This window comes from Agelaius phoeniceus, chromosome 1 (assembly GCF_051311805.1).
Source record: "Agelaius phoeniceus isolate bAgePho1 chromosome 1, bAgePho1.hap1, whole genome shotgun sequence".
In the NCBI taxonomy this organism is placed as follows: Eukaryota; Metazoa; Chordata; class Aves; order Passeriformes; family Icteridae; genus Agelaius; species Agelaius phoeniceus.
In genome coordinates this window covers 10615579-10632387 of record NC_135265.1, presented here as the reverse complement: position 1 = coordinate 10632387, position 16809 = coordinate 10615579, and the positions used below count along the sequence as shown (strand labels likewise).

General features: G+C 38.9%; 1 protein-coding gene across 6 annotated transcripts in view; it reads left to right on the top strand.

Annotated features, from left to right (window-relative positions):
* DIP2C (disco interacting protein 2 homolog C) overlaps nucleotides 1-16809 on the top strand; it is a 310631-nt gene that overhangs the window by 231973 nt on the left and 61849 nt on the right. For all 6 annotated transcript variants that reach the window (XM_077192803.1, XM_077192765.1, XM_077192933.1 and 3 more), the window contains 9 exons: nucleotides 122-186; nucleotides 1959-2052; nucleotides 2170-2289; nucleotides 3140-3254; nucleotides 7083-7222; nucleotides 8755-8891; nucleotides 11053-11261; nucleotides 12076-12190; nucleotides 16600-16801. In XM_077192803.1, coding sequence (XP_077048918.1) covers nucleotides 122-186; nucleotides 1959-2052; nucleotides 2170-2289; nucleotides 3140-3254; nucleotides 7083-7222; nucleotides 8755-8891; nucleotides 11053-11261; nucleotides 12076-12190; nucleotides 16600-16801 — 1197 coding nt within the window. The remainder of the gene's footprint in view (nucleotides 1-121; nucleotides 187-1958; nucleotides 2053-2169; nucleotides 2290-3139; nucleotides 3255-7082; nucleotides 7223-8754; nucleotides 8892-11052; nucleotides 11262-12075; nucleotides 12191-16599; nucleotides 16802-16809) is intronic.

The following is a 16809-nucleotide window of genomic DNA, read 5'->3' as shown; positions in this document are numbered from 1 at the left end:
TGAAAGTTGACATTGGAGGTCATCAGTCATGTTATACTGAAGCTTCCTTCCTTTGAGTGGGTTTGCCTTGGGTCAATGCCATGTTCTAAAAAATAAATTCTGCTTTGTTTTTGTTGGACAGCTGAAACAATTGTGAATGTACTAGATTTCAAGAAGGATGTTGGTTTATGGCATGGAATTCTTACAGTAAGTATGTTTTTTATTCTCTCTGAGTATTTGAAAATAAACTAACCTAATATGCTTAGTGCTGTCACAAACTGGGATGTCCTACAGTTTCTTCTAATACAATTTTTTCTGCTTTGAAAGCAAAATAAATGTCATTTAAACCCATGATCTTCTCCTAGTGCATTTACCCGTATTGAGCATGATAAAGATGTCAGTGTATTTTTATGTATCATGTCAAGTACTGTGATCACATTCTTATCATGTTATCTCACCAATACGTGATTTTGAGATCAAACTTTATAGCAGAAACAAATCATATTAGTACTTTCCTCTGTAGGGATATGATCCAGTGGCACAGTTCTATTGCCCCTGACTAGCTTTGCTGTCAAAACTCCCACCAACAGATGGTTTTGCTAACATTAAGTATTCCCAATACTTTAAGTTGCATTAATTTTCTACTTGATGTTGAAATGTTTTCCTCAATTGACATGGGAGACAATTGACATATTTTCAAGGATTGCTTCTTAAGGTGCTGTTGCAATCAGTGACTGACAAATTGTTTACTATTCACTGATCATTTTAAGAACAGATGTCAAATCTTGAAGGGTCATTGTTTGGGGGTCCCATGATTTTGGGGGTCCCCAGAATTCCCAGTGATCTGATATGTTTTTCCCCAGCAGTGTTACTCTCTTCTCACTATCAAAGTGCAATAATAACATTTCTGAAGCAGAAATGATTAGGCTTAACACCCATAAGTATCTCATGTTAAAAAACCATCTCTATCACTGGTTGAGGGCAAATGTCTAATAGAGCTGTTCTGTGCCTTCCTTTGCTATTAATCTTGTTCTGAACTTCATTTTTTTCAGTACTTGCCTGTTTTCCTGTGCCTATGCTTGTGCCAGACTGAAAGGATAACTATCTTTTGCAGCTCTCCAAGTGTTTAGATGACTAATCCACTGGGACACTTAACCTTTCTTAAACCTAGGTTTTCCAAAACAAATACTGTATTTAACCTGAGCTGCTATGAAGGGAAGCGTGTTGCCCTGAGGAGATATTTCTAAATGCTAACATAAGTAAAGCAGCAGCTCATTTACAGGATGTGTGTTTGACACTGAGAAATCACTGCTGCAATTGATGGGCTCAGACTGAGAGATCAGCTGTGGGTTTGTCACTGGTTTCACTCAGCTGCCTTTTCTAAACTTCCTGGAGCTCTTCATGACCTTAGTGAAAATACTGGAATTAGCTCACCTGGAGAGAGACTAAAACCTCCTTCATTAATTTTCTTTTAAAATTAATTGATTTCTGCTTAGTCTAGGATTTCAATTTCTTTGTCTCCTGTCTTTTAAATAATTTGTGCTCCGCTACCATTGGTAGCTTGTAGTCTTCCCAGAGATGGATTTCCATAGACAGATGTCTTACTGCTTTTGTCCTTTTTAGTACAGTGTTCATATATGTGGCAGATTATCAGGCTTAGGGATAATATTTAACTACATAGCAAACATGCAGACATTCTTCACCCAATTTTTTTTTCTATTTAGAGTGACCCTCTTGGAGTATGAATAGAAAGAAATTTTTTTTTTTCAGTACTGCATAAAAGTTACAATCTGATTAGTATAAATCTTTAATCCTTAATTAAAGCATTGGAAAATGAGTGTCTGTTTTATCTTAATGTAGCTAGATAGGAAAAGATGAATGCCAGAACAGAGTGATTTGCACAGATGCCCCTGCCCCTAACACAATATGAGTAGTTGCCACAATTTTTGTATCAAACCCTTTTATCTTTTTGATTTCAGAGTGTCATGAACATGATGCATGTCATCAGTATTCCATACTCCTTAATGAAAGTGAATCCTCTGTCATGGATACAAAAAGTCTGTCAATACAAAGGTAAGGAACAGGAATATACAAAAGTTTGCTTGATAGTCAAACCCAAAGGTTAAAATTGATAACACAGCTGCCTAGCTTTTCTGTGGTGTGCTAGTAATTTTCTCATTGCTGTTGCAGCAAAAGTGGCCTGTGTGAAGTCCAGAGACATGCACTGGGCCTTGGTGGCACACCGGGACCAGAGGGACATCAACCTCTCCTCGCTGCGGATGCTGATAGTGGCTGATGGTGCCAACCCATGTAAGCTCTGCTGCTCCAGGGCAGGACACAGCAGGAAGGGGTTTCTTCTCTCTTGCACTTAGAGCTTCAATCTTCACCCCTCTTAGCTAAAATATTTGCAAAATATGCGGTGTGTCTACTACGAACAGTGTGACATTTGTGGAAACAGTAATCGATTTGGGATTTTTTCCAAAGTATATTGTTCTTTACCTCATCCTGAAACAAACTTGATATTCCATATAATGTAAGTTGCAGTAAATCTAGTTTTGTTTAACATCACAGTCATGTATAAAGAATGAACCTATAAAAGTTGAAGCAATGAAGACCTTAAGCTAAAGAAAGGATCAGAACATTTCCTCTGAATGACAGTTCTCAGCTGCAGAAGTAAATGAGAATTTTAGAGGAACATTTAAGCTACTCTAAAGAAACACATCTAAATCACTTCATGGCAATTAACAGCATGAGCTGTTCCTCTGTATTATTTAAGATACCAGCATAGAGGTGTTCTGCTTGTTTGTAGTAGTTTGGAATTTATGAGTTAAATCCTTAATTTCCCTCATCCTAGAAGAGAACACTGCAATGAAATTGATACTGTAAATCTAGCAGTAATGGCTTTTCTATGTAAGCATAATGTAAAGATTTCATGTTTAAAAATTAGTCTTTATTCCCTGTACACATATACACAACTGCTTATACATACATATAAATATAGTTGTAGTAGCTATGATGCATTTCCCAGTGGACAAGGATCCTTTTTAAATGATTTTTCCTGAAAAGCCTATATATTAAACAGTAAATTTGCAGTTTGAATAGCATCACTTCAGAAATCAAATTAGTTTTCTCTCTGATTATTTTTTTTTCTTTACCCCAGGGTCCATTTCTTCCTGTGATGCATTTCTCAATGTCTTCCAAAGTAAAGGTCTAAGGCAGGAGGTCATTTGTCCCTGTGCTAGTTCACCAGAGGCTCTCACTGTGGCTATTCGAAGGTATGTGTTACACCAGTGAAAACAGATCCACTGAATGTGTATATCTGGTAATTTGAAAAAAAAAAATTAAATATGACTCTGCATATTTAAGTTCTATATGACATTCATATTTTGCAATGTGTTTATGTCCAAGGAAGACATACAAGAAGAATTTTTAGAGTAATGATTTAACTTCAGAATGCTTTATGGCTCCTATTGCTGTAATTTTATCTCATTTTAAATTAAAGAAGTTGAAATGCAAAAGGAAATTCTGTAAATAAAAATGTAAAAATGCCACCGTAAGCATAAAATTAATTAAAATGAGAGAATTAAGTGGAATTGCCATTGAGGAAAACCATATTCTTAAGTACTCTGTTTAGAGAGAATTATGACCTTCTGCAGGCTGCTTTTGGCTGACAGGCACTTTTTAACCATTCACAGACTCTCAGTAATCATCTGGAAATGCTCTTTGAGTCTGAGGGATTTGTGACTAGAAATAAAATAGATAAATCCCACTAAAACTGCTAAATGCTACTAGAACTGTTAAGTGTTATGTATATACAATCACAGTGTTGTTCAAGTTGGAAAAGACCTTTAAGATTATTGAATCCAACCATTGACCCAGCACTGCAAAGCCTTCACTAAACTGTGTCCCTGAGTGCCACTTCCACACATCATCTAAATACCCAAGGATGGTGTCTCAGCCTCTTCCCTGGGCAGCCTGTTCCAGTGCTTCTTCCTTTGGGTGGAGAAATTTTTCCTAAAATCCAATCTAAACCTCCCCTGGCACAACTTGAGGCCATTTCCTCTTGTTCTGTCTCCTGTTACCTGGGAGAAAAGACCCACCTAGCTACAGCCCCCTTCTGGGCTACAACCTTCCTTAGGATATATATAGGATATATATAGGATATCACTTAGGAAGTGATAAGGTCCCCTCTGAGCCTCCTTTCCTCTGGGCTGAGCCCCCCAGCACCCTCAGCCTCTCATAAGACTTTACTCCAGCAGCAGTATCCTGTCAGGAGGGCTGTAGCACACAGTCAATGGTGTGAGTATTGTCTGTTTTTGCAGAATTTTCCAAAAATTGTACATTGAACAGTAAGCACTTTGTTTTTAAGTTCATGTTTCTGCAGCCAATTATAATTGCTTCATGTTAGAACATGCAATATAAACGTGTAAAGCACTAAAATAGCATTAAGTAAAATACTTCCTGCCACAAATTCCTAAATACACCATCCAAGTGAAATTTAACAAGATTTTCAATTAGCTTTCCAACAGAACATTTACAGGAGGAAGGACATGAGGCCAAGAGTGTGGTTGATTTTCAGCCACCTCATTATTAGCTTAGAACATCTGAAAGCAATCCATCAGGAACTTCCCCTGCCCAGGTTAGTTGTGTTTCTGTGAACCACAGGATTTCAGAGAGCCCTTCACTCAGCTCCACCTGCCTCTCTCACCTTCACACCAGAATTACCAAGTGTCTTTCCCTTGGATGGGTTTCCCTGCCATTGGCTGTGCAGGTCTTTGCTTCCTTGGAATGAGCTCTTGCCTGTAAGTTCAGAGAGGAAGTGAATGGGCAGCAGACATCTCTTGTGCTGAGCATTGAGCAGGTTTTTAATTTCCTGGGCTGATTCTGGAAAATTTGGCTCAAATCACAGGTTAGGAAGTGGGAAAACTTCATAATGGCATGACTGGTATGCCCTTTCTAGACATAAGCTCTGTGTCTGTAGCTCTCTGAAGGACTAAAAAGTCATTTCCAAATTAACTAACATTGAGACCTTACAAAAAAAAAATTAATAGCACATAACATTGTGGATAATTCAAAATAAAAAAATAGGCATTTTATCTTCAGTTCGTGACTGTGTAATTACAGAGCAGTTCTTGCTGCAGTGAGTGTTACAGAACACATCTCCTTTTATTTGAGCTCTGTTTAATGGTAGGATAATGCTAGATGAACTTGGGAGATGTAGTATTTTTCATTTTGTTCAAGCCATCTCCACTGACAGTAAAGTCATTATCATACAATTTCCAAAGAGTTACTGCTGAAGTATGCATTAAAATGACTCCCTGCAGAGCAGAGATCCAGAGAGCTCCCTGTTAATGCTCTGACTCTTTCAAATTCTATGGTGTATTTTTACTGAACTTCCTACAAGCAAGAGTAACAATACCAGTTCTCAGTTGAAATAGCCTTATAGTTTAGAAAAAGACAGTAATAGGCTAGAGGTGCTTCAGCCTTAGTGCTGAATCACAAAGCCTAATATTCAAAGGAATGTGTCATGCAAATTCATGTTATTCCCCTTTGGTTTACTGCATGTTAGTCTGAACCCACTTGCTTAAGGGAGTGCAAAAGTTTAAGGACAGGTTTTTTTTCCCTTCTAAATGGCTGACAAAAAGCAGTGGTCAAATAGATTGTATTATCTATAAATGATGGGAGGAGCTGCTCTCAAAATGCTTTGTGTGATAAGTAGTGCAAGAAAATGGATGTGATGGAAGTCCAGATGGTCTCTGCCTCTGGAAGTCTGTGAGAAGCCTGCAGGAGACCTTTCTTCTCATGAGCACAAAATGTGTGTTTTGGGGAACAGGGACGAGGGAAAGTTGATCAATAATGTCACTGAAAGTTCCTTTTACATGATGGGAGTGTTATTTATCACAGGTGCTTGTTTACTAGTGCCATTTGTTATGCTCTAATGCAATTTCAAGCACGCTCACATCCTTCTTTGTTGACAATGTCACTTGAGAAATATGGCTCGTAAAACCTATTAATTGAAATTTATAGAGCCCATCAGGGCAAGGCTTACATGAGCAGGACTGGCTGAGGCCCATCTAGTATTTCAAGCACAATAGAGGAGAAATGTCACATCAAAGGACATTATCTGTTAAAAAAATAGTTGTGTTGTGATGGAGTATTTGGGAAAAACACACAATTGTGAGCTAAATATTGGCTGTTTTATCCATCCTGAAAAGAGCTGGAATCTGCTCCTCGTGGATGCATAATCTGAACTCAAATCAGCACCATGTCACCTTCCAGTTCTGCAATTTAAAATGCAGGACAGTGCAAGAGTCCTTCCAGACATGAAAAGCTCTGACACATTCCCCTGCCTTGGTAACTTGCATACATCAACACTCATTTACTCAAGGCACACTCTCCATAGGTATAATTGTATCCACTGGTGCAGCAGGTGGTTTTATACTGAAACAAGCTGACAGCCTCTTGTGCTGATGCTGTGGAATTTTACAGCAATGAATCCAAGCAAACCGAGGCGTTACCAAGAGGCTGCATCCACATTTTGACCATGACTGATGAAGGCATAATTTGTTTTAATTTTCGTGTGGTAAATTAGAATAGGAAAGATTCAATTAAATGCACTAAAATGAAGATGGTGAAGTCCTTGTGTCTTCCACAGATACTTGACAGTAAATCTATGCTACGTTGCCTCAAAATAGATAACATAGAATTTATCAAGTTATTTACTGATCAGTTCCAAATATTTGTAGTGCAGTTTCCTTCCATATTGTCTGCATCATCTTTCAGTATATTAAAAATTAGGTAACAGCTCTTTACTTGGGTGGTAAGGCAACCTTTATAAATTTTTCTGAAAATCAAATACAGGCTGTTTTGGGTAAGTGTTAAGGGATTACTTGCATCTCAGCAGCCCCATATATGTGGGTGGGTACTGAATGAAAGATGTAATTACTCAGAAATGACTGAAAAACAGGATTTTACTGGGCCTAACAGGGGAGGCAGAAAGGAGGAATTTTAAACCCTTGAAACAGAGGAGCATTTGCAATAGCAGTGCATTGAGCACAAGGAAATGTTTGCACCTGCACTGATGCTCTAACCCGTGCTCGCAGGCCCACAGATGACAGCAACCAACCGCCGGGGAGAGGAGTCCTGTCCATGCACGGGCTCACCTACGGCGTGATTCGAGTGGACTCTGAAGAAAAGCTCTCTGTCCTCACTGTCCAGGATGTTGGCTTAGTGATGCCAGGAGGTGAGGAACTTCCTTTGAAACTTCTGATCCATTAATATAAGTGGCAGTAGAAAGTTGCAGCTGAGCATACTTTGTTGCTGGACTACAAGCTCCTTGAAAACATTTTAGTCCAAAAGCATTACCTTACAAGATGTCATGGTTTGGAAAATCCCAAAACAAATGTTTGTCTGCATTTACCTCAGTCTATCTGTGCTTGCATGTGTTAAGTAACCTGCCCCCACATCTGTTCCTAAGCTGTGAGGTGTTGGTAGAGAAAATAAGGAAGTTAAAGTCCTGTGGCTATAAATATCCATAAGTTCAACCAGGAAAAAAGGTTTCAGTAGGGAAAATTTTCATAGCCTGTGCTAAGGATCAATAAAATTGCTATCTAAAAGCTTGCAGAATATTTTTCCAAAGGTCTTGTCTATCATCCAGCTACTAGATAGAGGAGGTATGACTGAAAAGTTCATGTTGATAAATTTAAACTGAAATCACTGCTTCTGAAGAGGAAGATAACACTTTTCATAAGGCAGCTACATTTTAAATAAGATGCTCTGGGTACTAGAAAAGGTTAATACTGTATTTTTTTGTAAGAGAATGCTTGTTATGGACCAGAGCAATAAAACATAATGATGCATCTTACAAAATTTCATTTGAACAACTTAAAATAAAGGAAGATACAATTGGTTGTTGTTTAATGATTATGATACAAGATATTATAATAGATGTGCCATCTTGCACTTCATATTATGTTCTGATAAATTTAATGACAGTGCACGCTCCTGTTTATCCTCTGAGTGAAAGATTTTGTACCCTTAAAAGATGTGTTGATTCCTTTCTAGTTCCCTGATCATCATATCCTCTTTGCAATTACAAAATCTACCAGTGCTGTACTCCAACTCCAGAGATGATAGCTGAAGCAGCATCCCTGATTGTTGTTCAAGTGGTTGACAAAAAATAGTGCCTCTTTCTCAGACCTGTGCTTTCTAATCCCTCCTGTTTAGCTCCTGCTGTCTCTGCAGGCCTGTAACACCAGACAGAGGGAGTCTGAGCTCTGATAGATTCTCAATAAAACAGCCCTATTGGTCTGCTGGAATATCTTGGTCTTTCATATGGTGTTACTTGCTACTTTCTGAGAGGTGGATTTCCTGGTTGTCTGCCTCCCTGGCTGTATAGTAATTATCAAGGGCTCCATTAGGGTATTTCATTTTGCACTGACTGAGGCAGATCTGGTTTTCACTATGCAAAGCTGGGAACACAATCACATTTCACAGCAATATTACAGATGAACTGCAGTTTCAGAGAGCAAGATAAATAGGTATGTTATCAATGTAAAGACTGAGTTTACATAAAGATCCTTGCATTCTTTATATAAATAAAACCACTTGATTATGTTGAACACCATAATGTTCAAGAAACTGATTGTTAGACATTAGTTCTACATGTAATTCATTTGTTTATGTCATCTCCACCATGATGTCTTTCTCACAGCACTTATATTATTCTGTGGTTCACTTTATAATATTTTTAAAATTCCTTTCTTCTCCTTCTAGCTATAATGTGTTCAGTGAAGCCAGATGGAATTCCTCAGCTCTGTAAAACAGATGAAATAGGAGAGCTTTGTGTATGTGCTATTGCAACAGGTACATCATATTATGGACTCTCGGGCATGACCAAAAATACTTTTGAGGTAAGTTGACAAAAAGTGCAATATAAAATCCTTCCTTTTGAACTTTTTCTGATTCAAGGTAACATTTGACATGAAGTACTGCTGTTAACAGTATAAGAATAGCAATATTAATCAATGCTTGTGGCTTGGGACCTACATTCTAGCCAGATAATCTGCACTGAAGCCCATTTCATTAAGTGCAATAGTAGATCTTTATGTAAGTTTAGTTTGGGCTCTGAAGAGCTTTTACTTCAATGTTCAAATAAGATACTGGGAGCTGAAAAAAATCAGAAGGAAAGGAATGAGAAAGACCAAGTTCAAAAGGTAATATTGTATAAATCTGTGTGCAGAATTTGATTATTGCAAACAGTATGAAAGCTGCTTAGTATCTCTGGAAAGCACTTTTCAACATTTCCACAGCACTTCCAGCATTAAGGTTTCTATTTATACAGAATCCTGACAGATGTAGTCTTCAAGGGATGTATCTGAAGAGCAGACAAACCTTTTCCTGATTAGTCCCCATCTGCTTTTGTTTGAATTGCATTAGGTGAAAGCCTTTTGGCTTTTAGGGATCTGTTTTCTCACTCAGTGCACAGAGCTGTATTGATAGCTCTGTAGTACCTGCTCACTTGTTATCATTAACTTCTGCTGAAGACCGTGTGTAAGGCTTCAGAAATTAGAGAAAAAGTGAAAAAAACCCTATTTTTAAGATAGAATTCTTTCTTGTTTAATATTTGTGGCAGAAATTAACACTAATACATTTAGGTTTCCCTTAAAAAACTCTCTGATATTACCACTTTTAATAGACTAATGTGACTAATATCTCCTGCAAAATGCAGAGTTGAATGTTGTAAACACTGCACATTATATAATCAGTGGAGACAAGTAGAAATGATTCTACATCCTACTGTCGAAGTCAGGAATCCTCCTATGCTATTGTGATCTGAAATTTGTTGACAGCTGATTTTTATGCTGCAAATACAATTGGCAATACCCAGTGTGGGTGATAATCCTGGATTTTACATACTTCAGGGTGGAAAGGTACTCCTGTTCATTTTGTAGTACTTGCTGTAATTGTGATATCATTCATAATTCATAACTGTCAGCAGTTTAACACCATATTTAGACTGATTTAGACTTAATTCCTAATGCTAAGCAAATAAACTGCCATTGACTGAGCAGGACCACTCTATTTTGAAGTTAAGCATGATTTTAAGTGTTCTCTCAAAGTGGATCTCTATTCTGTTTTACTGCTTAATTACTGTTGCAGGTATTAGAGTGTCAAAGAGTTTTGTGTTCCTGTAATGAATTAGGGCCAAGGATGTATAAGCATTAAATCTGTTCAATAAGAGTCACCCATGGGCATCTGGGAGCAGAATTTGACCTTTCTTTTTAGATGAGCCTTCAAGAACACTATATAGGCATGGTCTTCTACTTGCCATTGTCTTTTTGCCTTTAGACTATTTAGGTTTAAAGAAATGACTGCAGGAAAGTGTGGTTGTGTCAGAATGCAGCTCAGAGTAGCTCACATGCCAAAAGGATAACACTGTGCTAATTAGGGTAGAAAAAGCCATAGGAATCTGTCTGTGGAAGTCATGTATGGTGTTGAGACATTTAGAGAGGTGCTCTGTAGGGTTGTATTTTCACTCCCTGATGTGCTACAGAAGACATTATCACTAGTATTCTGAGAACTTAATTGACCTTAAATAAAAATGTGGTCAGCTGAAAGAATCGTTAATGTGCTGTACCTTAAAATAGCTTCACTTCTAGCCTGCCTATTTCTTACACTGTGCTGGAAATGGGTGTGAGATACTGAAGAAAACCTCTACTGAGATGTTCCTGAGTTAAGCTGTCAGTTAACCTATACACAGCACCTCAGATTGGCAGTCTGCTCAGCATGGGTTTTTATTTAATACAGTTGACGTTGATTTGTATTTTTTTTTTAAGGTCATAAATTATTTACAGGCTCACAGTTACAGAAAATGTGTATTGTAATCAGAGTGGGATTGAATTTGCTGGGACTCAGGTACATACCAGTGTAGGAGTTACCTGACACTCCCTTTATGGTCAGTGAAGGATAAAGAGCATCACCAGTGACCTATTTACTTTGTTTCAGAATAGCCTGAAATACTTTGCAGCCTGATCTCTGTGTATAGAACTGAAGACTGTTTCTGTTTTGCAGGTGTTTCCTATGACCAGTTCTGGTGGCCCTATCACTGAATATCCTTTTATAAGGACTGGACTTCTAGGCTTTATAGGACCAGGTGGACTGGTCTTTGTTATTGGCAAAATGGATGGTTTGATGGTTGTCAGTGGAAGAAGACATAATGCTGATGACATTGTAGCAACAGCACTGGCTGTGGAACCCATGAAATTTGTCTACAGGGGGAGGTTTGATCCTTTCTTTCTTTATATTATGTAGAAATCTTTATTTGGCTTAGATGAAGTGTAAATTATCCAGATGCTTTCAGAAAGCAATGCCTGATGTGCATTGTAGTTTCCCTTCAGTTCTGTTCATACTGCCTGAACCAGGAGACAGCTGAGGGAAGCCCAAGGCAATGTTGAGGCAATGTTTGGACACCAAGGTCTTGAAACTGTGGTTACTGAAATTTCCAGTTGAACAGCTGGTTAATTCTGAGGGCGTTGGCTCGACAGGAGCCTTTCTGTGTGCACTGAACATTTCCAATAAGCCTTACACTGAAATTTTTGAATGTGAAAGTGGTTCTTTGTGTGACCTTCCTCATGTGCTGAAGCTGAGCAGGAGACATCCAAAACTTCTGAAGAGCCTCATGCAATAGCGCGTGCTCACACTCCATCACATGTCAGAGCTCTCACAAAATGATGTTGCAATTACCATCTTCTGAGATGGGGCCAAGGAAGGTGCTTATGCTGGCTGTTATATAACATCCTAGCAACAACCTTGGTGTGACCCAAATGTAGTGCTTTTCTTCTTCCAAGAATGTTCACTTCTCAATCCTGCTCTGACATTCTGCTTGTATATACATGACTGTAGAACAAAGCCTGCTGTTTCAACTCCAGAACTTACCTAAAACTGCTCTTGTAGCTTATTTCCCATAAATATATTAATAATTGATACACCAGGAGTCTAACTAAGAAGTAAAGAAATCAGAGTTATAGAAGGTTAATGCAGAAGACAGGTTTTTCCCTCTGTCCTGGCACTAAATACTCTTCTCTCCTCCTATAGAATAGCAGTGTTTTCTGTGAGTGTGCTGCATGATGAAAGGATAGTTATTGTTGCTGAGCAAAGGCCAGACTCCACAGAAGAAGACAGTTTTCAGTGGATGAGTCGAGTTCTCCAGGTAATGCTCTATATGTATGTTTGGAAGCTATTTTTTTCTTACTTTATATCCATTTTATTGATCTTTCAGACTCCTATGGTAACTGATATTTGTCTTTGAGTAATTGTGAATCCACCTTCAGTTGCACTTGCACTTAATGAGCACAAAATGAGATTCTTTTGAGTGACAGTTCCTATCTGGGCTGCACACACCCAGAGAGTGATCCTTTTCCTAATCAAAATGCTATAAGAAAACAGGAATGAATTGAAGTAAATAATAGCAATGAGAGAGTAGCATGTGGTATATAAGGATATAGTCATTCTTTATTTCAAAAGGGGAATGAATGAATGAATGAATGAGTGAATGAATGAATGCATTATATACTCTTATAAGCTGTCAAAAAGCTGTCAGAGCTACCAGAGTCTCTTAACTGCTCACAGTTATAAGCATGGTACAGAGTTGGCCTCATCCACATTTATTTTCTCTGACAGGTGAGAGAGAATTTTGTGTTTCCAGTGTACCATGTTGATAGCTAAAATAAACTGAATGAAACTCGGCCTAAAAATCCCAATTTGCCTCCAGTGAAATGAAGGAAAGTGATTGATTAGATTGATTAGCTCAGATCCAGGTATCTACAGTGAGGTTATCTTCTTAGAAGGATACCTCTTCCAAAGAATCCCCTTCCAGCAGTCTGGCAACTCAGGGGTTTTTTTCAACTCTAATGTCCACACACAAAAATGTTAGATACTTTAAATAGGGTCATCTTCCATCTCTGTGGTTAATCCAATTCAGACTCAAAAGCAATTGATTTAATGGAGATGTGGTCAGATTGTCTGTTTGTTGCCACCTTGTGAAGTGCTCTCAGCTCTGTCTACAGTTGGTCCCCAGTTACTTCTACCTCCCTTTCCTACCTTCCTTCCTGTCCTTCTGCAAGGACTCTTCTCAGTAAATATATTGCAGGCATATTTTTTGCTTTACCTAAGAGCCAAAGAAAAAGATCTCACACAATTCAGAGATGTTTTTATTCATCATTGCATTTTATTGAATAAGAAAGGGACTCTATCTACTGTATTCTTCAAGAAACTGAACAAATAAGCTTTCACCCATCTCAAGACAGGCTCATCTGCTCTCTTGATTCAAAAGACAGCTACATTTCATACAGTGTAGAGGCACCTCCTATTCACAGTAGATCTAAATTATTACCAAGAAAAGATAGAACCTCTAGCTTGCTGTTACCCAAAAGCCTTTGAAACACCTAATAGCACCTAGGGCAGCTATTATAGAAGAAGAGGCTTTGGATTGCCCACACTTTTGTCAAGTAGGAGGCTCCTAAAGGGATTGAAACTCTGAACTTAATACTTGTCCTCTTTTGTCAGCGAAGCATCTTTGTGATTTTTACAGAACTAATGTCTTACACAATCATAGCCAGTTGAGTTCTGCACTGAAAGCTGCAGGAATCCTGTGTCCCAACACTCCTGCCAAGAGTCAGCCCTGTTATTCTGAGTCTGATCAAGTCCTAGCAGTGTCTGAGAATAGCAGGCCATGTATCAAAGCACACACATGTGTGGCTGCTTTCATCACCCACGTGTGAAGCCTGCAACTCTGGCATGCACTGCTATGTGAACAAGAAGTTTCTGTTTCCACCACAGCTGAGAGCAGAGATGAAGGACAGAAGCCAGGAACATGTGGGATGTTTTGTGCCTCTTCCCAATCAGAGTTTTAATGACAGATGTCAGGAAGTGGTAACCAGCTGTATCTGAATCATCTGCAGTGAGGCACAGCATAGCAATAGTACAGCCTGTGTCATGGCTCTCAGTGAAGTCCATGGTAGCAAACTCTAGCAAATTGCTACTTGATTTTAATGCTATTTGTGAGTTGTCTGACACTCTGTGAGTGCTGCCCTGTGCCAGCCCTGCCCTGCACTGCCCTGCTGCTGTGCCTTGCTGTCTCTTCCCTGCAATTGAGCTGTCTCAATTTGCAGAACCAGTTTTTCCAGTGATCTGCACATTTTCTGACTCTCCTGACCCATCCTGCCCCTTGGCAGGGAGCTGAAGGATGGTAGAGCTGCTAAACTTGTGGGACTATGCTGGACTGCATCTGTGGCCTTTAGCAGAGAGATGGCTGGGAGGGAGTGGTCAGGCTGGGGATGGAGCTTCTTGAGTAGAAGGGTGAAGATCCCAGATCACCCAGCAGGGATGGAGTTTCTTGAGAGTAGAAGGGTGAAGATCCCAGATCACCCAGCAGGGATGGAGTTTCTTGAGAGTAGAAGGGTGAAGATCCCAGATCACCCAGCAGGGATGGAGTTTCTTGAGAGTAGAAGGGTGAAGATCCCAGATGCCCCAGCAGTTCAGTCAGAGGGATCCTAGATGCTCATCTGCTGCAGACTGATCTGACCCTTCAGGCAGGGCTGTGGTCCCTGTGTGGCAGACTGGATGTCAGTTTTAGCAGTGACAGGACTAGGGAAAGCCAGGAGATCTACTGCAGCACTGGAGAGTGTTTACTCAGAGAATTGTGTCAAAATGAGATGTTTTCTCAGCCCAAACAACACAGCAGTCTGGACTCTCCACAAGTTTGGGTATATCTTGTCTATTTTCACAATGAAAGAGAGGGACAGAGATTTCAGATACTGTTTGATTCTGGCTGGACAGAGTCATTTCAAAAACCAAGCCATCTATCTCATCAAGAGCCATAAATGCCAGCAGTATTAAAATTGACTGGTACTCTTCTCCCTCAAAATTGTAAGGCTCAATTCACCAGTTGTCATCCTTGTGACAAAGTGATCCCCTGCTTCAGAAATGTGCCCAACTCAAAGGTGTGAAAGGTGATAGATTTGAATGACCCACCATATTTATGTGAAATTGTGTAGCAGATGTATCTCTCAGAGACAGTTCAGAAGTTTCTGGGGAATCACTGCATACACTCCTTATCCTACCACAGCTGGGTATTGCTTTCCATTCACCACCTGTTGGAGCCACAGTGTTTTATCTTTGAGTAAAAATGGTTTTCCTTCAAGCTGATGTCAGGTGAGGATCCCATGATTTATCACTGCTTTTCAGAACCTACAAATAACATTATGATTAGTAGGTTATGATGGTTTCTGCCAGAAGCATGAGACCTTGTGTGTTGCCTGCCATAAATATTTCACTATTGCTGATCTTTTGGGCGGTGTCTGTAGAACCAGCATCAAGGGCTTCCAATTCTGCTGTGAGAGCTACTACTGCTAAAATTCCAATATTTTTAAATGACTCACCATTTTATTATTCTTTCTTATGAGATTTTGCAATCACATAAGAAATGAAGCAAACAGAAGCCAAAAGTGAAGCATTGTTTAATCTGTAGGAGTAATCAGTAATTTATGGGTCTACACTTTAGTACATACACAACTGTAAGTGATTATCTAATTCTCAGAGTATAGATTGTATCTTCAAGGCAGTACACATATCAATTCACTTTTCTCACAGTTTAAAATGAAAAAGAAAGTTAAGTAAATTATATTTTTGAACATTTGACTACTCATTAGAGATGCTATTTGTAATTTGTTCCTCAGTTTGTGTAAATGCCTGAAGTTGGTGTTATAACACAATGAAGTTGGCTTTCTAACACACTTGCTGCAATTTTTGTTACCGTTATAAGGAAAATAAATCCTTTAAATCTGTGGGGAATTATAATCTATGAGCATGGATATTCATGTTTAGCTCAATAAATTACATAGATTCTGTATGCTACAGTTTTCTTGAAAGTGATGCAGTATAATTAACATACCAGGCAGTGAACATGGTTGCTATACAATTCAAAGATGCTTCTTCTTCAGGTTTTTGTCCAACCAATTTTTTAACAAGTGGATAGTTTCATAGTTTTCCCTTATATATTTTCCATTTCTGCCTGAAAATCTTTTACACTGTGATCAGGGAATGAAACAGTTGTTGCCTTAAAAAAAAAAAAAAAGTAAAAGATTCACAAGCTGCACACATCATTAGTTATAGGAGTTATTTGAAATTTTGCCCTGCTCAGAAGGATGGACTGGATATTGAGTTGATAGGAATCCTTTGAACTTTAGCTCTGAGAAGTGCACAGCTTAAAAGCAATTTCATGTGGTCTGACAGCCCATCTTTGTAAAAAATCTCCAGGATATCTGCTACTAATGTGTGCTTGAGAGGGATAAAAAGGTAGCATTTCCTAATAGATTTGTGGGCATTTATCACCACGTTTTTGGTTGCTTTTTTATCTGCTGGAATGAGTGTAACAACATTTCTGTCCACCTGTTCCCAATGAAAAGAACCTCCTTATCACTGTCATAGCTGAAGTATCTTTCCATTGCCAGTTAATTATTAGGGCTGGTTTGTGCAGTAATTCAGAGCAACACTTAGTGCTTATTAGAGTGATGAAAAATTATCCTTTCATTAAAATTTACTTCCTGTGTGTTTTTTTAGGCAATTGACAGCATTCATCAAGTGGGAGTCTACTGCCTAGCACTTGTCCCAGCAAACACACTTCCCAAGACACCCCTGGGAGGGATTCACCTGTCAGAAACCAAGCAGCTCTTCCTGGAAGGATCTCTGCATCCTTGTAACGTGCTGATGTGTCCCCACACCTGCGTAACAAACCTGCCCAAACCAAGGCAAAAGCAACCAGGTAAGAGC